The sequence below is a fragment of the Ochotona princeps genome, chromosome 17 (assembly GCF_030435755.1).
Source record: "Ochotona princeps isolate mOchPri1 chromosome 17, mOchPri1.hap1, whole genome shotgun sequence".
NCBI lineage: Eukaryota > Metazoa > Chordata > Mammalia > Lagomorpha > Ochotonidae > Ochotona > Ochotona princeps.
The window spans coordinates 33275208-33294902 of record NC_080848.1 but is presented as its reverse complement, the minus strand read 5'-3'; the positions used below and the strand labels follow the sequence as shown (position 1 = coordinate 33294902).

Sequence of the window (19695 nt, the reverse complement as noted above, 5' to 3'; positions counted from 1 at the left end):
TGTTGCGAAAGAACCTTTCCTGTACACTAACACCACACATGAACTCAAAATCCAATCAGAATTAACTGTCATCTTTTAATTCTGTTTAACCTGCCTTCTCCTTCCTCCGTTTCCCGAGTCTTGCAGTGGCAGCTGTACCCCAGGGGGCCTTCTGGTCCTGGGTGTTGATCTGGGGCTCCAGCCTCCACTGCACAGTGACAGTGGTGATAGCCAAGCTTTATTTTTATTGCTTGCACAAGTGCTCATGAAGCACCTACTGCATGCCAGGCTCTGCTCTAGATCCTGAGGGTTAGCAGGGAACAAGACAGTAAAGCCTGTGCCTTCATGGAACTTAGATTCCAAATAGGAAGATGTATTAAACAATAGGAAGATGCAATAAACAAGTGGTGCCATGTCAGACAGTGGCAAGTGCCATTAGGAAATCCACAGGGGAGCATGAAAGATGGGAAGTATTACTTCCTTTTTATTTAAAATTATCTTTATTTATGTGAGAGGCAGATAGCAATGGAACACTCCCATGCTCTGGTTCATTCTGCAAATGTCCACAATAGCTGGAGCTGGGCACGGGCCAATGATGAGAGCTAGGAACTCAATATAGATTTCCCACATAGGTGGCAGCGACACAACTGCTTGAGCTATCACCTGCTACCTAGCAGAGCCTGCTTGGGTAACAAGCTGGAGTCAGAAGCCAGAGCTGGGAACCCAAGCAACTCCAGTGTGGGACATGTGCATCTTCATTGCCTGGCAGAAAATGTCTGCTTTGGGAGGCGTTGCTTCAGGCCAGGGTGGGCAGGGAGAGCCTCCCATGGGGGTGGCTCTGGGGTAGGCATCGGAGTACAAAGAGAGGAAGCCCTGGGCGTCGGAAGGGCCACGACTCCAGGCAGAGGGCAAGGCAAGGCACTGAGGAAGTGCCAACTCACCATGATGAGGTTAGAAGCCCATCAAGTACACTGTCTTTTATGTCATTTTGTGATAAACACATTTAAAACATGACAGGGCCCAGTATGGTAGCCTAGTGGCTAAATCCTTGTCTTGCATGTGCAAGGATCCCGTATGGGTGCTGATTTGTGTCCCGACTGCGCTACTTCCCATCCAGCTCTCTGCTTGTGGCCTGCGAAAGCAGTCGATGATGGCCCAAAGCCTGCATCCATGTGGGAGGCCTGGAAGAAGCTCCTGGCTTCTGGCTTTGGATTGGCTCAGTTCCAACTGCTGTGGTCACCTAGGGACTGAACCGGTGGGTGGAGGATCTTTTTCTCTGTCCCTTCTTCTCTCTGTAAATCTGCTTTTCCAATAAAATAAAATAAATCTTCTAAATAAACCATTATGACAAAATGTTTGTAACATGCTCTTCACCATTCAGACTATCTTTAAGTGTGCAGTCACTGGCATTGGCATTGAGACTTCCACTCTGTTGTACAGTCACCACAATCCATCTCCAGCACTGGCTGAGTCTTCCAGACTGGCATTCTGCACCCACTCAACATAAGCTCCCCACCCAGAGAACCACCATGCCACCTTCTGTGTGGTTGCCCCTGGAACTGGACTATCCCATCTCATCCTCAAAGCACATGAAAGCCACAGCTTGCTTGTTTCATTCTACAGACAAGGCTGATTGGAGTGATCCGCCTCAGACCACACAGGCAGTGAGGAGGGCAGGCAGAAGGCTTTCTGCTGCCAGCTGCCCACCTGTGGGGGTGGTGGACGTCATTCTGCTGCCCTCTGGCCACCAGAAGGGGAGTCAGGAGGGCTTGCTTTTACACTTAACTGGTTGGAGAGGAAGAGAGAGAGGGAGTGTGTGTAAGAGAGCCGCTGCCATCCGTGGGTTCACTGCAAGTACTTAAAAGGTCTGTGTGTGAGCGTGCCAGGCCAGGGTGGGGGCTGGGAATTCAGTGCAGGTCTTCTCCATGGAGGAAGAAATTCCAACCGCATGAGCCATCGCAGCCGCCTCCCAGGGTCTGCTTCCGTGGGGAGCTGGTGCCAGGAGCACAGCTGGTACAGAACCCAGGCATTTCAGCGTGGATGTGAGCATCCTAACCAGCAGCTTAACCAAACCACTAAGAAATGCCTGCCCCGCTTTGGAACTAAGGACAACGCCAGAGGCGTTTCTTGTTCGGGGTAGGAGGAGGTCTGTTGTCCCTGGGGGGCTGACCATCTGGATGGAACGGGGCTATCAGCTAGAACACTGTCAGCACAGGCAGCCCCTTGGCCCGTGACCAGACCTGTGAGCCTAGAAAACCTCTTTGTAATGTACCTATTCTGCAGTATTAGCAGTAACAGAAAGCAGGCTGAGGTGTGTGCCGGGAACTCAGGTGGCTAAGGTGTGCCGAGTCCCACTCTCTGACCTACCCCACGGAACTGAGAGAGAGCTTGGGCTGTTCCTCCCTTATGATGGTAATCCTAGAGATGTTCCAACTGTGGTGAGAGGATAACAAGAAAGGATTCGCATCAGACGCCCACCCTGTGTGGTACACAGTAGGTGTTCAATAAATGCTCACTCCTTGTTGGGTGGAACATGAAGTTGCTGCCAGTGAGGAGCCGCTCCACTTCCAACCATGATCAGCCACATTTTCCAACCTGCTTGCTTCTCAGGTTACTGGTTTTGGTTCTGGTTGAGGGACCTGTGTTACATAGTTTGCCATTCAGACTTCGTAGGGGAGGCCATTTGTAGGGGTGTTTGAACTTTGGGGAGGAGTGCCACATGTATCCCTCTGGAATGACAGGACTTGTCAGCAAAGTGGGGAGACAGCTGGCTAGGAAAGGCATCTGTCACAACTATGGCACCATCTCGCCCTAACAGCTGGATGATGGATTACCCACTGGCAGGTATATGACCAGCTCTCTATGTCTGTCTGAGTTCGAGGAACAAACAGTAGGTCTTTTCCACCTGCGTTCTGAATCCATCTAGTTAAAGATTTCTCTCCCATTTCCTATACAGTCATAGACACTCAGACCTGGAAGAAATCACAGAGAACATGTGCTTTAGGTTGTTACCTCAAGGCCACTTGGGGCACATTCAGAAACTCTCCCCAGTCACCCAGGGCAGCGTCTGCTGCTTGACCACAACACTTTGCTGGTCCTAGATGTTTCTGCTCAATAATTTCTCCATTAAACCATGAGCAGCCTGGCTTTCTTTCCCTGGAATGCCAATGGTGGGAAACTCAGTTGCCCTTGAGGTCAGGTGGGAAGTGGTGGAGTAGAGGGGGCAAGCCTGGGACAGCGGCCACCCTCTCCTAACTCCCTGGGTAGGCTGTCTTGTCAGAAACCTGAATTTCCTAGAGAAGCTGGAAATCAAGAGTTTAAGTAAAACTCCTGAATTTTTAAAAATATTGCGAACTGAAAGGATTTCTTAAAATCTCAAGTAGGAAAAAGCCCTTGTGGAGGCTACTGTCACAGGAAGAGACTGAATGAGGCCACAGGTGGCAGCGAGAGCCACAAGAGGTGGGCAAGCTGTGCTAGGCTGATGGACCACAAAGAAGCGGGCAGGGAAGTGCCCATAAATTGGCAGCTGAGGGGTGTAGCTAAAACCGCAGTCCCTTCAGTTACATTTGCTGTATGCCAGTAAGGGAGAGTGTGGACTACAAGCCAAGAAGCCCTTTTCGGGGCGCGTGTGTTTTAAGATGATGCTATGATGTTAACATAGTTGATCAGGGTGGGAAAGATCAAGGGTTAGGGAAAAGTGGGTGTGATCATTGTTTCCAAATTTTCTATTTCTTCTTCCTGTTTCTGGGAGGTGGGGGTTGGGGGATCAGAGGAGAAGCCATACCCAGCCTCCCAACCATTCTAGTACCCAGGGATTCTCTGAGGGTTCTGCCCAGGTAGTTTTAATAGTTCTGAAATGTTATTGATCTCACCGATCCAAGGATGAGGGAACCCTTTCAACTGGACATAGTCCACTTTAGAGTCTCCATTTGCCCAGATATTTACTGTCATCGTTTGGCTAGGGCAGTTGTCCAATGTTCTGCCCTCCTTCCTCCCGCATGGTACAGATGTCTTCCGCAGGCCTGAATGAGCTACCAAATCCTCCAGGTGGATCTGGGCCAGCTGTCCATTACTCTGTCTTTTCCTCTGAAGAGGATCAGCTCTCGCAGGTGGGCCGAGGGCTCCAGCCAATTGACCTGGGCCCCATCAGATCCTCCACTCATGGGGCTCACAGACTCTGCACCCACTGCACAGGTAGAAGAAGCCCATTTGTAACTGCTTTATGTCCTTAGTTGGGGAGAGGGTTCCAAGAGCCCATGAGGTTTTTCTGGGTAGATGACCTGCGATTCTGGGCAGGGCTGGAGAGCCTATATCCCTTTCAACTGTTTTATCTTAAAGGACTCTATCAAATGCCCTGCAAACTCTGCGTCACAGCTGCTTCCTTTGTGGCTTGGCACCTGTACTGCCCGCCCTGGGTCCCATGCTTTAGAGGGCCCACCCTGGCTCTGCTGCTCCATGTCATCACCCAAGACGGACCTCTGCAGGATGGGAGCTGGGCGGGGAGAACCCCACTGGGCCCCCCACCCTCCCCCAGTCAGCGTTATGTGGCATCAGGAGCAGAGCTGCCTGCCAGGGTCTTGCAACTTTGCACCTCTTGCCTGTGGCTGGGCAGCTGTGAGGGCTGTGTCCGGGTCTGCTCACGACCCCTGGGTGGACTAATGGCCCCGGGCGGGCCAGGCGCTAATCGGGTCTCTGAATCCTGACACCACTCTGAGGCTGGTTTCCCACTCCGACCCTGCCTCACAGAGAGAGCCAGCCAGATGTGGAGAAGAGGGAGTGTCTGCAGCTGGTAAGAGGCAAGTCTGTACCAGGACACAGTGGCCAGGAGCGCCGCGGGGTCTATTGGGGGTGCGCAGCCTGCCATGGGTGGAGGGCAGGGACCCCCGCGCCTCCCTCCACCTGCCCGCCCCGCCTGGCGGGGCTCCCGCCGGGGGGCTTGGCGGGGACGGCGGTGCCTGGCGGCGGCGGGGATTTGGCGGCGCCCCCTCAGGGCGCGGGGCTGCCTCCTTCCCGGCATGCCCCGCTCGCTGGGCCGCCCGCGGGCCGGACTTCGCCATCGCGGGCGCCGCGGGGTGCGCTCCGAGCCGTCCCCGGAGGTGGGTGCGCCTGGCTGGGGCCCGTCGGGCCGGGCTGGGCAGCTGGCGGAGGGTGCGGGACCGGGAGCGGGGAGACCCCAGCTGCAGCCCGGCGCTCACCAGCCCGTCGGGTGGGCGGCAAAGTTTTGGAGGTGCGAGGTGGGGGTGGGGGAGGACGGCGCTCGGGGATGGACAGGATCTTGGGTCTGTTCGGATCCTGGGTTTGGAGCCGGACGGGGGTTGGGGTAAGGAGTCGGGGTGAGGGAGAGCAGGAAAGGGACCCAGGCAAACGGCACCGGGAAAGACTCCCTGCAGGGAAGGAGGCGCACAAAGAAGCCGCCCGGCGGCGGGGTGCGGGGCTGCCTGCGCTCGCCCTCGGCGCCCCCGCGCTCAGTCCCGAGTTGTGAGGAGAGGAAGGGGGACGGAAAGGGCTGAGACTCGAGAGGAGGGTAAGGAGCAGTGTGCACAGAAACCGAGGCATCCCGCAGTCGGAGACCGATGCGGGCGCTTTTGTCCCCAGTGAGCTCCAGGTGGGGGAGCGGCCTCGTGGCACCCCCTCCCCCACCTCCCAAAGGCTTCCTTGGCACAGGGAGCCAGCCAGGTCTCAGTCTGTACCTGGCAAACTCCTATTCATCCTTCAAAACCCAGCCTCAGAAAAGTTTTACCTAGAAAATGTTGGGCAAATGCGGTTATTCTCTGTATCTGCCTGTCCCACCAAGTCTCAAATCTAGGCTCCGTGTCTTCCTCATATGTTCTGCGGAGAGTAACCAGGTGCTGGGGGCAGAGCAGACAACGACACCCACTGGTGACCCAGAGTTGGGATTAGAGGAGCAGAGGAGATGGGGCGTCCTGGGGGTCAGAGTGGGTCCTGAGTCGGGGCACCCTTCTGGTGGGGAAATTCAAGCCCAACAGGGGGGGTGAGATCTACTCAAAAAACGTGGAGAGTTTTGTTGTTGTTTTTGAGTGATTTTGTTTGCCTGAAACCCGGAGTGACAGAGATAGAAGGGCCAAGACAGGTTTTGCTTCTGCTGGTTCGCTTCCCAAGTAGCCACAGTGACCAGGGATCGGTCACCTTGAAGCCAGGAGCCCCACACTCCATGGGGGCTGCAGGGGTCCAAGGATTACCTTCTACTGCTTTTCCAGGTCATCAGCAGGGGGCTGGTTCAGGATAACTGGATACTGTTGCTGTAGGTGGAGGTTTAGCGTGCTGTGCCATGGTGCTGCCCCGCAAGGGTGGTGATTAGCAAGGGCAGATTTGGGGCGTGGCATCCGATGCGCCCCAAATCCTCACCATACGGCCAGGTCTCTGACTTGGGGGACTCCAGCTCCTCTGTCAGACCCCGGGCCCCACTCTCTCTTGTGGCTTCTTTACCAGGTCTGCTCTGGCCTTGTGTTCTGTCAAGCTTTAGGCTCATACGGAGGATGTGAGCGGAGCCCCGGGGAGCATGGAGACCGTGGTGATTGTTGCCATAGGCGTGCTGGCCACCATCTTCCTGGCCTCCTTTGCGGCCTTGGTGGTGGTGTGCAGGCAGCGCTACTGCCGGCCGCGAGACCTGCTGCAGCGCTATGATTCCAAGTGAGTGGCCATGGACAGCGCGGGGAGGGCTGGGGTCCCGCAGAAGGAGGAAGAGCAGGAGGGGTTCGCTGCTGGGCAGGCACAGCTCCGACCCCTGCCGGGGGTCCTTCCCCGTGAAGACCTCAGGGCCTGCATGTGCCCCTGATTCCAACCCTCCTCCTCCCCCATCAGCAAGAAAGCTCTTTCTCTGCCTTTAGAACAGGTCCACCTCATTCAGAGGCAAGGCCCTCCATCCCCGTGTGGGGCCGGTCAGACCTTTGGCAACGTGAGTCCAATGCTTGCCTTCTGCCACACAGCTCAGCAGTCTGGTGCTGTCCCAGCATGGAGCTGTTTAGTGTAGTGTTCTTTAGGATACATTTCATGTGAGATGTATCTTGTTAGCAAAACCTTCTTTTCTGTTTAGGCATGCTTTATGTGGCAGACCCTTGTATGGACCAAGGCAGCCAAGCCTCGGTCTGTCTGACCTCTCAGCGTCTGTGACCTGTCTGGTCCTTTGCCCCATTCCTCTGCTCCTGTGCCCCTGGCTCACCTCCTTGGCTCCCCTATTTGCCATCTGCCCAGCCCTCAGCTGGGCTGGGATCCTGGACAAGTGGTCTTTGCTGTAACTGACCGACTCCTTGCCCCTTCTGGAGGGCGCACAGGCCTGAGAGCGGACAAGGGCTGCAGTGGTCACCCGATAGTTGTCCACCAAACAGCGTCTTTCCTTGCAGGCCCATCGTGGACCTGATCGGGGCCATGGAGACCCAGTCTGAGCCGTCTGAGTTGGAGCTGGACGATGTCGTCATCACCAACCCCCACATTGAAGCCATTCTGGAGAATGAGGACTGGATTGAAGATGCCTCGTAAGGCCTTGGGGAACCTGGGCTTTGCTGTGGCTCCCAGGGTGGCAGGTGGGATGTCTGGGTTGTGCTAGGCAGCCAGGGGCTCTGTGTCTCTAATTGTTGTCCTCTTGGGCAGCACGTGGGGAGATGGCAGTCTAGGACATGGCACGGCTTGCCCTTCGTCCTTGCTACCATCTCACTAAGATCTATAGACTGTCATGAAGTCACCCTGTTGTGATTGGATTATTCTTGGGATGCCCATGAATCTGAACTTGGGGCTCAGGGATCTCTCCATGCCCCCGGAGGCTTTATCTTCGGAGAAGCAGAGGCTACCTCCTTTATGCAGTCACTCAGTCACCAGGCACATGCTCCTGGGACATCATGAGCAGGGTGCTGAGCCAGGCTCTGTACATGTTGACTTAATGGGGCAGACAAAATGACACTCATCGTAGGGCCGTCGGCTCTGCGGTTGGCATCTGTGCCAGTGCAGGGGGCATATGGAGGAGGCAGCCTCCTTTGCCTAGGATAGGGAGGTCAAGGTGGGTTTTCTCAAGGGAATCATGATGCCTTTGGGTTTGGGTCTTTGTCCGCCTGTTTTTAATGGAGTGATACACAGATAGAGGTGACTCTAACGCTCTGCATTCTGAGAAACTGTACTTGCCAGTTAGGGGGCCACACAGCACAGGAGGAGGGTAGGCGTGGCAGGAGAAGGGACCACCTGGTGGAGCTCAGAGTGTGTTTCAGCACCAAGGACTTCCTACTGTTAGGTGGTATCCACCTGTGCCCCGCTTGGCGCTGGGGGGGGTCAGGGCTGGCAACCCAGGGGAGGTGGGTATCTTCTACATTGGCACTGACATGCTCTTCTTGTCTCCCCAGGGGGCTCATGTCCCACTGCATTGCCATCTTGAAGGTAATACCTTCTGGTCTGCCTGTGAGCTCACACGAGGAGGGAGAGGCGCTAGAATGTCCCGGCAAGGGCAGAATGGAAAGGGATCCGGAGAGGCTCGAACCCCCACAGGAGGCTCTCCTCCCATCCCCGCAACACTTGGCATTCCTGAGGCATCTGTGCAGTCTGTCTGACCCTGGGGCTTGGTTTCCTCTGGGCCTCCTATCACAATGGCGGGCAGGAAAGGCAGCCTTGGGATTCACTGTGATGGGCCTCTCCAGCTTCACCCAGAGAGTGCCCAGTGCCCAGGCCCTAGGGCTACTGTGCCCTCTCCCTGGGCATGTGGCTCCTTCGTGGAAAGCTCAGGCCTGTGTGGTGGGCTGAGCTGGGCATGGGGCCTTCCCCAGCAATCACTGCATCTTCCTTGCCCTCTCTTTGACTCTGAGCGAAGCTTGCCACCTGGGATGATCAGCATTTAAAAATCTCCAGCCCGTGAGTCCTCCACCATGAAGGCAGGTTTTTTTTAAAGTTATCTGCAGTTTTTGAAAAACTGTTTTACATTTGGGATAGATTTTTATAGTCTCAGCATTTATTTTCTAATTGTTGCTCCTCTCCTAGCTAACAGAATAATATCAGCTATTTGACCAATTGCAGATTTCATCAGCTAATTCAGTAACATGGAAAGGCACCGCTTTCTTTATTTCTGTGCTTAATTAGCTAAGATTGCAAATGAGACAACGAGGTCTCCCGTGTCCTCAGGAGGAGGTTTTAGGAAGTCCTTTGTCCTGCCCCTTCTGTGGCCATCTCTTGGGGAACAAAGAAATGCCTAGCAGGAAATTGCCGTCTCCAAACCCAGGCTGTGTCATTCATTCCGAGCAGTTCCTTGGACATGCATATGTGGGCTGGAGATGGAGGTGGTCAGTGGCTGGCATCCTCCTACCAGGTCTGTCCTGCTCTGGATTTTGCCATCCGCTCTGACCTGCTGGAGCAGGTGGAAGATGCCACAGCTGGAGAGAGTCCTGTATCCCTCACATCCCAGGAGAGGTCCGCCCCTCCTTTTGGATCTCAGAATGTTCTAGCTTGGTCACCTGGGTCCCTTCGTGGGTCCTTCATCCTGGATGGGCTATTGGGCTTTTTCATTCTTTGTTTTGCAGCCCCAAGGGCAAGGCAGACAGGGGTAACTGCTTGGCAGGGAGGATATATGTGTGGACTCTGACATGGGGGAGGCATGGAAATGGAGGGGCCAGGGCTTTGGGGAACGGCCACATGGGGGTGGGTGCTGTGAGAGGTTGGGTGTCAGAGTCTGCCTGCTCACATCTTGCTGAGGTCATGCCTTCCTCATCTGGACACATGTGCCGATACATCCCCAAGGCAGGGAAGCCACTACCCATGGGGATCAGTGGCCCTTGGTGCAGCCCTGGTGGGTCCTGAGGGTGCCCTCCCAGGGAGGTTTACCCAGGAGATGAGCGCTGCCGTGAGAAAGCAGCTCCTCCCCCATCCCCAAGTGACCACTGGAGCCGGAGCACATGGTTTCTCTTAGACGGATTATTCCAGCTTGGGTCTCTCCGAGCCCAACCCCTGCCTCCTGCCCCAGTCCCGTGCCTGGCCCTGCTCTTGGCCTTGGCCTGACCCCGTGTCATCTCATTTCTGTGATCTTTTCTTGCTTCGGTGCATATTGTGGGATCCAAGATGGGGTCACAGTTGTCTCTGTGGGGGGTGGGGGAGCCAGAACACCCTCCTCACTTCCCTCTTCCCCTCTGCCTTAGATCTGTCACACTCTGACAGAGAAACTTGTAGCCATGACGATGGGCTCAGGGGCCAAGATGAAGACCTCAGCCAGTGTCAGCGACATCATTGTGGTGGCCAAGCGGATCAGCCCCAGGTGAGTGGGTGAAGCCAAGTTCTTACTTCTGGGACTCAGGGCTCAGATATTTGTGGCACCACCAGGGAGGTTTAGTGGATGAGACTCTCAGACAGGATCTCCCCCAACCCCACCTGGGGGTGCACCCCCCCTTTGCTGAGGGGCCTGGGACAGCTCCCTCCAGCTTCCCACTGGTCCTTGGCCCTGATGCTCTGTTTTACCCAGGCTCTTTCCTGCGCATTCCAGCTGGGGCTGCTTCCCTCCTGCTGGTGCCCACACACCCTGGCTCCAGGGACATCTGGCCATGCCCACTTCTGCCTTGGACACTTAGTTTTGGGTACCTGCTCTGGCCACTTGCTTCCCCTTTCTCGGCCTTGCCAGTGGCCTTCAGGATGGGGTGGGAGGTGAGGCCATGCAGCGGTCACACCTCCAGGATTCCAGGCTATCTGCAGAATCCCATGTGGGAGGCAGGCGGCAGGGTTGCGGTCAACAAGTACGCCCGCTCATTTGAGCTGGATTTTGCAGACAGAAGAAAAAGCCCCTTTCTTAGGGCAGAGGGCTGCAGTAAGTGTGTGCTGCCACCTGGCGGCTGGCACGCAGCTGTGCCTGAGTCCCCAGAAGTGCACCCGAGGCCCCTGGCCTGGGGGAGTGGCAGCCCCTGTGCCTGCTGAGGGTCCTCGCTTTGATTTTTACTGTGAGCTTGAGTAACTCATGAGAAGCTAGTCCTTCTTTTGCTGCAAGATGAAAACCAAGCGAGTAGAACTGTGGGAGATCCTTGAGGGAAAGGATGACTCCGTGTACTTGGATTCTGCCCAGAGAACGGAGAACGTGGGTGGGAGGTGACCCGGGCTGGGGCAGTTCTCTGGAATTGCCCAACGTTGCAGCTGCTTGGTTTCTATCCGCCTAGGATGGCTTCTGACCTGGAGACCTCCCTCCCAGGCTGTGGATTAACCCCGACCCCACCCCGCCATCCCTGCCTACTGGTCACAGGCCGAGATGCCGCCTTGCTGGTCTGCTGGCTCCTTCCTTGTGCCTTGGGCCACCCCGGCAGCCAGGCAGGTTCTTGTGGTTGAGGTCATGAGGCAGTGTGTTAGGGCAGGGAGGGGAGAGGGCAGATGCTGAGATTTCTGAGGGCAAGCAGGATGCGCTGTGGGACTCAGGGCAGGGTAAGCCTGTCCTAGTGCTCCCTAGCCCTTCTTCCCAGAGCACCTGTCCTACTGCTAGAAGGTTCCCTGCCATAGTTCAGTCGAGTCCTTGCTTTGCCCTCTCTTGCCCTCTTCCTTCTTCCTCCTGGCCGTTTCTCGCCCCCGTTGTTTTTCCTGCTCCATTTATTCCACACTCTGGGTTGATGGCGCATTAGTTCAAGGACAGTGGTTTCAGCGCCCAGCAGTGCAGGAAGCAGCGGCCGAGGCCGGCTCTGCCGCCCCTCCCCCAGCTCCTCTGCCCTGAGCACACTTCAGAGGGCATTTTTGTCCCAACGCTTCTAGAAATCAAATCGATGCACTTCATTTTCCTCTCTGTCAAGTGACCCATGAGCAGCACCGTGTACCACACACATCAGAAGGAATTCTAGCACCTTCCTGAACTTGATAAAAAAAAAAAAAATAACCATGTACTGTAACCATTCGGTAAATTCAGTTCCATTTGAATCCAAATTAAACTTGGAGCTATGTATTTTTTAATGCTCTAGATAACTACCTTTAGGCATGCTCCAAAAATGTTTTCTACACTTTAAAGGAGTAAATGCTTACGGCAGTTGAAACACTGAAGGAACAGGTGATGTGGGCGGTGGGCTCTACCTCTGCCCCTCCCGGGCCCAGACGTACTGTGAAGTGGTCCATGCCCCTCCAGACGCCTGCCCTCTACCTGTCGCAGCCCGTGGGGTCCATTGCGCTGTGTGTCAGGTTTACCTGGTTGCCTTTGTGGCTTAAGTGCAATCTTTTTATTATTATTTTTAAGATATATTTATTCTTATTGGAAAGTCAGATTTGCAGAGAAAAGGAGAGGCAGATCTTCCATCCACTGGTTCACTCCCCAAGCGGTCACAACAGCCGGAGCTGAGCTGATCTGAAAGCAGCAGCTTCTTTTGGGTCTTTCACATGGGTGCAGGGTCTCAAAGCTTTGGGCCATCCTTGACTGCCTTCCCAGGCCACAAGCAGGGAGCTGGATGGGAAGTGGAACTGCCGGGATATAAACTGGCACCCATATGGGATCCTAGCACAAGCAAGATGAGGACTTGAGCTGCTAGGCTACTGTGCCAGGCCCTCAGGTGCAATCTTGAGCACCATTCGGCAGTTGCTTTTTGAATCCCCTGGGACTGAAACGAATCTAGGAAGCAGAATATGCCATGTCCCGAGCCTGGCATCTCTTGTGGAGACTGCAGCTGTGGTGTGGGCACCATTGAAGACTGGGGCCGGAGGACTGGGCTGGTGGAAATGGAAAGGAGTGAACATAGGAGCGTGGGAAAGCAGGATCTGAGCCTACTGTCTCCCCTCAGGGTGGACGATGTGGTGAAGTCTATGTATCCGCCGCTGGATCCCAAGCTCCTGGACGCACGGTGAGGGTGTGGGCTGGGTAGCAGGTGCTCAGTCGGGCCCATTGGACCGTCTAGCTGGTTTCTGGGGCTTACCTGGGCTTTGGGTTCCACCAGCAGTTGTGAGTGGCCCCATGGGTCAAGCCTGGCCATGTGAGAGGCCTGTGCAGCTCCCCAGAACTGTGGCTGTGGAAAGAGCCTGCCTTGGGGCTTGGGTACTCATGAAGTGATGTACAGCTATCCCGGTCCTACCTGCCTTTCCCGCCCCCATACTTGCCTCCTCCGCTCCTTGGGCCCCAGAAACCATCGCTGTAGCTGTGAATTCCGCCCAGTAGGGGCTTGGCATCGTGGGGAGCAGAGCAGGGAGAGCTGAGAGGACAGATGCATCCACCCCAGCTGTGCTCTCTTCCCTGGACACCCCCAGAAACGCTTCTCTTAGGATGCTCCCCTGAAAAAGCGTTCACGGAACATGGAGTTGGTGTTCATGGCCGATGGAAACCTGTGAAAACACAAAGCCTGTACTTCCTGGCTGGGGTTTCTGGGACCATGGCACAGATGTGATGGCCATGGTTGCTGTGTGCCGGGTGGGTCCCGGGCCTGGTGTCCATGGGTTCACATTGTCATGTATTCCCACATGTTCCCCACCTGCCACATCAGAACTTCAACCCGGCCATGTTTTTTCCAGGTGAACAGAACTCTTCTTGTGTTGGTTTTCAGTTTTCAACTTTTTTTTTTTTAGTTGAGTGAAGCAACCCTGAGTCTCAGTTGTTTGCTGTCGGAAGTGTGGGCAGCGGTTAGGGCCATGCCCAGCCAGTGACCTGGCTCCAGTCTGTTTCCCAAAGCAGTGTCCTGGGTGGGGTTTCAAGGCCGGCCATGGAGTGCAGTTTGAAATCAGCTAGGGAACACAGCATTTCCTGTCCTCTCCTGCAATTCTGTTGACTGCATGAGTCCTGAGGCAGGCTGCCGTCTGTCCTATCCCACCTGCTCTCCTCATGGTCCCCACGTGGCACACCTCTGCTCCCCAGGGAGGGCCCCCAGTGAACTGCACAGCCGGGCTTCTGTGCAGAGCCCCCGAGCTCCCAGGGGAACATGACCCTGTGTGTCTGTTCCAGGACCACTGCCCTGCTGCTCTCTGTCAGTCACCTGGTGCTGGTGACCAGGAACGCCTGTCACCTGACCGGAGGCCTGGACTGGATTGACCAGTCTCTGTCTGCCGCCGAGGAGCACCTGGAGGTCCTTCGAGAAGCGGCGCTGGCGTCTGAGCCGGAGAAGGTTATGCCGGGCCCCGAGGGCTTCCTGCAGGAGCAGTCGGCCATCTAGCGGCCCTGGACAGCATCTTCTGTAGGCTTAGCTTTGCTCTGTGGCTCAGGGGTCCAGCCGCGTGTGCACCATGAGGAAGGGACCAGAGCTGGTCATTGGGCACCTCTGTGGCTGGGGAGTGGCAGTCCAGCCCCACAGCAAGGGGTGGCCATTCTCCATCTTGACCACAGGGCTGGGCCCTTGGCCCTGTCTGGTCCTCCTATGGGGTTTTCAGGAAAGCAGTCCCTCTTGAGGAATCATTGCCAACGGGACCCTGGCTGCTCTTGGACACTCCCAAGATGGGACCCTTGTGATATGCATTTTTAGAAGAGAGAAGTTCATTGAAGTAGAAGTTGCTTCTTTTGGAAAGACAAGGACTCTCAGCTGCCTGCCTTGTTCCCTAGTGCCACCTCCCTGATCCCTGAGGCCCCAGTCCCTCCGAGCTCTACAGGTGTAGGTTTCAAGCTGAGCGCTACAACCTGATTGCTTCCATTGTATCATTTATGCCTGCAATTTTGCCTCACTGCCACTAGCTGGATAGTAAATTTGTACTTGTTTCCCTCTGGTGTGTGGTCACTGTGGAACTCCAATGTCTGGGGTCTGGTGGGGGCCCAGGAGCCCCCAGGGTGCTGTGTGCATCTCTGATCGAGAGGGTTGAAGGGCCTTGGATTTGGGCAGGAGGGAAGTCTTGGCTGCGCAGCGGCCTGTCAGCAGTGACATTGGTGAAAAGCCTTCCCTGCCTGGTGGGTTTGTGGGTGTGGAAAGCTGAGTGGGCACTTTCGTGACTTCAGAACTCAGTGGAACCTGGAATCACATCGGAGAGACCCAGAGATGCCTCCAGAAGGCATGATCTCTGTCACTCGGCACACGGGGCACCCGAACCGCTGTGCTGTCCCCCAGGCTCACAGAGCCAGCCTTGCCTGGGGAGAGGGGCCTGGCATGTAGGCTGCCCTTCTTTGCTGCTGTGCTGTGGCCCACGCTTGGACTGCATCCCAGTTCATAGTCTCCGCCCTAAGCCATGTCCCTAAGTGAGGCTAGGGAATCGGGATCCTATATTCCCAAATCTAGGCTTAGGGCCTGTTTCTCTGTCCAGGGGACACCTGTCGTTGGAGTTTGGCTCCTTCCCAGGGATAGATTCCAGGAGTCTGTTCCTGCTGTTCCTGACACATGCTAAGCAGGTGGCCTTCCTGTCCTGCTGGCCATCAGTGCATGGGGAATGTCCACACAGTCACTTGCCCTTCCGTTCATGCCCCCCACGCACGGACACCCACTGGCCTGTGTCTGCTGCCCTCCTCCCTCTCAGGACTGTCTGTTACTAGTAACTTGCTCGGCCTCAGCGGCTACCACACTTGCCCACATGCGCTGTGTTGGAGCTGAGTCCCGGGTGTAGACTGTGGCTCTGAGTTGGCATCTCAGATGCAGAGTTTGATGAAGGGGTTGGGGGAAGAGATTCCAGCCCCCTCTGACATGATACCCATGGCTGTTAGCCCTGTCTGAACCCTGGCAATCCTGGCACAGCTGCTCCCTGGAGCTGCCCACCCTTCCGGTTACAAGAAGAGGTTGCTGATGGCCTTGGTGGTGCCTGCAGGGTTTCTGATAACAGCCTCTCCCGTGCTTTCTTCAGTGTGAAGACAGAATTAGATTTATAATTGGGATGATTGACTGTGTGAGTTTGAACAGCTGACTTAACTGCCCTGGTCCTTAGTTGGTTCATCTGCAAAATTGAGGTCTCCGTCACTGGACTGTCATGTCAACCCAACAAAACGGGTGTGTGAGCGGCACAGTCCTGTTCCTGGTTCAGATGAGCCAGTGTTGACCTCTCCTGTTTCCACCTGCTCTGATGTAGGTGACATAGATGGTGCCGCCCCGTCACTGTGGTCTTGTTTGTGGGCTCTTGAATCGCTGCAGGAGTGAGAGTGGCTAGGCCTTGTCCCCACCCCACTCCAGGAATGCTGACCACACACACACATTCCAAGCTCCGGCTCTTATCAGTGTGCAGGGGTTCATTGTGCAACTCACATTCCTCCCAGCAAAGGCCCAGAACGAGGGCCAGCTCACCGAGCTCCCAGGGGGCCTGTCTGCGGGGGCATCTGGCTTGCCCAGTGCTTACCGTGGCTCAGCCTATTCCATGGGGTTCCTTAAGTGTCTGTGTGCCTACATGAGCCTGCTCCCAAGGGAAGAGCTTCGGGGTTCAAGGTCCTGAGTTTCTGTAGGAATTTGGGAATTTGAGGAAGGCCTCAGAGGAGAAATTCCTGTCCATTTCCTCCTTTGCCTGTCTGTGGGGGAGGGGCTGGGATGTGGAACACCAGGCACAGTTCCTACTCCTTTGGGGCGAGCAGCTGATGTAAGCAAGGTCATGACCATGGGCTGTGGTGAGAGGGTCCTGGGGGCCAGAGCAGGGAGAGGGCAGACTTGGGAGAGTTCGTGGAGGAGCTTCAGGGTTGCTCTGGGCACACAGGGAAATGGGGCTCGCTTGGGAAATGTGGGACATCTGGCTCCAGGCTCCGGCAGCATGCCTGCTGCAGCTGAGTGTGAATGCACCCCGCTGCCAGCCGGAGGAGCTGGAGACACCACACTGGGACAGGAGGCCGGCTGGGCCACGGGCCACTTGCTGGGAACGGGGCAGTGGGGGCCAGGCCCCAGGCCGGGGGTTACGTGAGCGCAGGGGCTGCTTCTGAGAGCTACCCACAACGTCTCCATGCCAGACCTGCTGAGATGCAATGGGGAGATCTGAAGAAGAAACAGCCCTCCCTGTGTCATCCTATTGATATTTGAGAGCAGTAACATTCCAGGTCTTCCCTGTTCGTGAGAATTCAAGGAGTGTCAGCTCTACAAACCTGCGCTTGAGCTCACCGCTCCTTCCCGCTGGCTGCAGGGGCTGTGGCTGTCCCCACCATGGAGGAGTGCGCACACTCGGGCCCTTCTGCTCTCTTCTAATGCTTTTCATGCAATAAGAGGAGGCCGTGACCCATACATTTGTTCCATAGCCCCCTAATTGGTTATAACCCACAGGATGAGAGAACACGGGTCCAAAAATGAGGGCCGGGGTATGGCTGAGAGGTTTTCTTTTCATCCAAAATGAGCTCATTCCATCTCCTTTAAGTAAAACATTGACCAGAATAGTGGTGAAAATGTATGGTGCCCAATGGGAAAATTAACATGTGACAGGACTGGTTAGTTCAAGTATCATCGGCTGAGCATCTTGCTGGATTAGGCCCAGGGGCACAAGGATGAATGAGAATACAGTGCCTCTCCTGGGGCAAATATAACCTGGGTGGACAGAGCCCAGTAAGAGTCACTTCAGGTCCGTGGGATAAGGGAAAGGGCATGTCCATGCCAAGAGGGCCAGGGGAGGGCAGTGTGTGCAAATGTATCACTTAAGATTCTCACATCTACAACCAAGAACCCGAGGTGAGTAACTTTATGAAGACAAAAGGTTGATTTAGCTCCCTGGAGGTTCAAAAGTCCAAGACTGCGTGGTTCATCTGGCCAGGCTGGCAGAGCATGGCAGAGGAAGCTGCAACTACACAGTCCTGCAGAAAGCAAATTTGTGTTGGGCTCTGTTTAGGCTTTGCTAACAACCTTCTCTTGTGAGAACCCCCTCCCAAGAGCATGTCTCCCAGGGACCCAGGGAACTCCACCCTGGGAGATCAACTCCTTTGCGCATGCCTCTGGGGGACAGTCCCCATCCAAACTATTATGGCACTGCAGCAGCAGAGGCTACGTGCCACACCACACTCGGACACTGCAGCTGGGCCTGTGCTGCCAATGTCAGACAGGGTGCAGGGTGGGAGAGTGCAGGTGGCCCTGGAGAGTCTCCCTTGCTTGCAAAGGTCTGAGCTTGTCTACTAGGAGGGTAGCAGTTACTGAAAATCAAAAGCGCTTTTTAATTTTTTTTTTCTCAAGCAACAGGCTGATGACCACTGCGCCCTCACCAGCCTTTGTTGCTGTCCTGATTGAGTGAGCAATGACTTGGCATTGTGTTGGTTTACATTCCCCTGGCCACCGGTGCAGCTGAGCACTTTTCATGAGTTGATTTCATGAGTCTTTTTGCCCTCTTCTGTTTTTCTACTGGTACTTCAGTATTTCTTTTATCAGTTCATATGAACTCTTTTTTTTTTAAAGATTTATTCATTTTATTACAGCCAGATATACACAGAGGAGGAGAGACAGAGAGGAAGATCTTCCGTCCGATGTTTCACTCCCCAAGTGAGCCACAACGGGCCGATGCGCGCCAATCCGAAGCCAGGAACCTGGAACCTCTTCCGGGTCTCCCACGCGGGTGCAGGGTCCCAATGCATTGGGCTGTCCTCGACTGCCTTCCTAGGCCACAAGCAGGAAGCTGGATGGGAAGTGGAGCCTCCGGGATTAGAACCCGCGCCCATATGGGATCCCGGGGCTTTTAAGGCGAGGACTTTAGCCGCTAGGCCACTCCGCCGGGCCCCATATGAACTCTTTTTTTACAGCAAAAGTGACAAAACGTTGGTCCTATTTATTTTATTTTATTTTTTTTTTAAAAGATTTATTCATTTTATTACAGCCAGATATACACAGAGGAGGAGAGACAGAGAGGAAGATCTTCCGTCCGGGGGGTTGGCAGTGTGGCCTAGTGGCTAAGGTCCTTGCCTTGATCCCATATGGCCGCTGGTTCTAATCCCGGCAGCTCCACTTCCTCTCTATCTCTCCTCCTCTCAGTATATCTGACTTTGTAATAAAAATAAAAAAATAAAAATATTTCATTAAAAAAAAAAAAAAAAAAAAAAAGATCTTCTGTCCGATGATTCACTCCCCAAGTGAGCCACAACGGGCCGGTGCGCGCCGATCCGAAGCTGGGAACCTGGAACCTCTTCCGGGTCTCCCACGCGGGTGCAGGGTCCCAATGCATTGGGCCGTCCTCGACTGCTTTCCCAGGCCACAAGCAGGGAGCTGGATGGGAAGTGGAGCTGCCGGGATTAGAACCGGCGCCCATATGGGATCCCGGGGCTTTCAAGGCGAGGACTTTAGCCGCTAGGCCACGCCGCCAGGCCCGGTCCTATTTATTTCATGCATTCTTCCTGCTCTCGTCATTCCTACTTAGCTTTGTTGAGAGTGGTTCCTAACATTCAGAAGTTTTAAATTGGGTATAGTCAAATGCATTGATTTTCTTTCCCTTGGTGATTTCTTCCATTGCTTTTTTTTTTTTGGTTAGAAAATCCTTTCTCATCTCAAGATCAAATAAATATCACTGAAGTGGTTGAAATAGCAGAGGGCCGTGCATGGATGATTAATAATTGCATTTGCAAACAAAGGTGCAATGCAGGAAGAACACAGCAGAGAAGAAGCCACGCCTTCCTTTACCAATCCAAACTCAAGGTTCCAAGTGTGGTCAGTTAGGGATCAGAGAGCTTGCCAAGAGAGACGAGTGGTGAGGAGGGGTCTGGCAGAGGCCGTCGGGCACGCAGGGAAAGTGACACATCGCAGGGTGGGGTGAGAGGCGACTGCTGTTGTCGAACTGCTGGGGACGACTGACAGTGGAAAACCACACCATCTCTGCCCTCATGGGATTAACTGTCAGTCCCTGACAACTCAAACTGCTGGAAAGGTGAAGGGGGCTTCATTTGGGGTCGTAGGAACTGCAATTTGGATGACATGGCTTCAGGCATCTCCGTGTTCCAGGGAAGGCAGG

General features: G+C 54.8%; 1 protein-coding gene across 1 annotated transcript; it reads left to right on the top strand.

Annotated features, from left to right (window-relative positions):
• Nucleotides 1-4942: 4942 nt before the first annotated feature.
• On the top strand, nucleotides 4943-14288 carry TMEM98 (transmembrane protein 98). Its single transcript, XM_058675510.1, has 7 exons — nucleotides 4943-5075; nucleotides 6430-6630; nucleotides 7341-7472; nucleotides 8328-8361; nucleotides 10104-10219; nucleotides 12696-12755; nucleotides 13844-14288. The coding sequence occupies exons 2-7, from the start codon at nucleotides 6500-6502 to the stop codon at nucleotides 14049-14051; spliced, it is 681 nt and encodes a 226-aa protein (XP_058531493.1). The 5' UTR covers nucleotides 4943-5075; nucleotides 6430-6499; the 3' UTR covers nucleotides 14052-14288.
• Nucleotides 14289-19695: the final 5407 nt, after the last annotated feature.

Coding starts and splice junctions, on each gene's coding strand:
- TMEM98 (XM_058675510.1), top strand. CDS start 6,500: ATGGAGACCGTGGTGATTGTTGCCATAGGCGTGCTGGCCACCATCTTC. Junction 10,220..12,695: donor GCCAAGCGGATCAGCCCCAG/GTGAGTGGGTGA, acceptor GTCTCCCCTCAG/GGTGGACGATGTGGTGAAGT. Junction 12,756..13,843: donor CCCAAGCTCCTGGACGCACG/GTGAGGGTGTGG, acceptor TGTCTGTTCCAG/GACCACTGCCCTGCTGCTCT.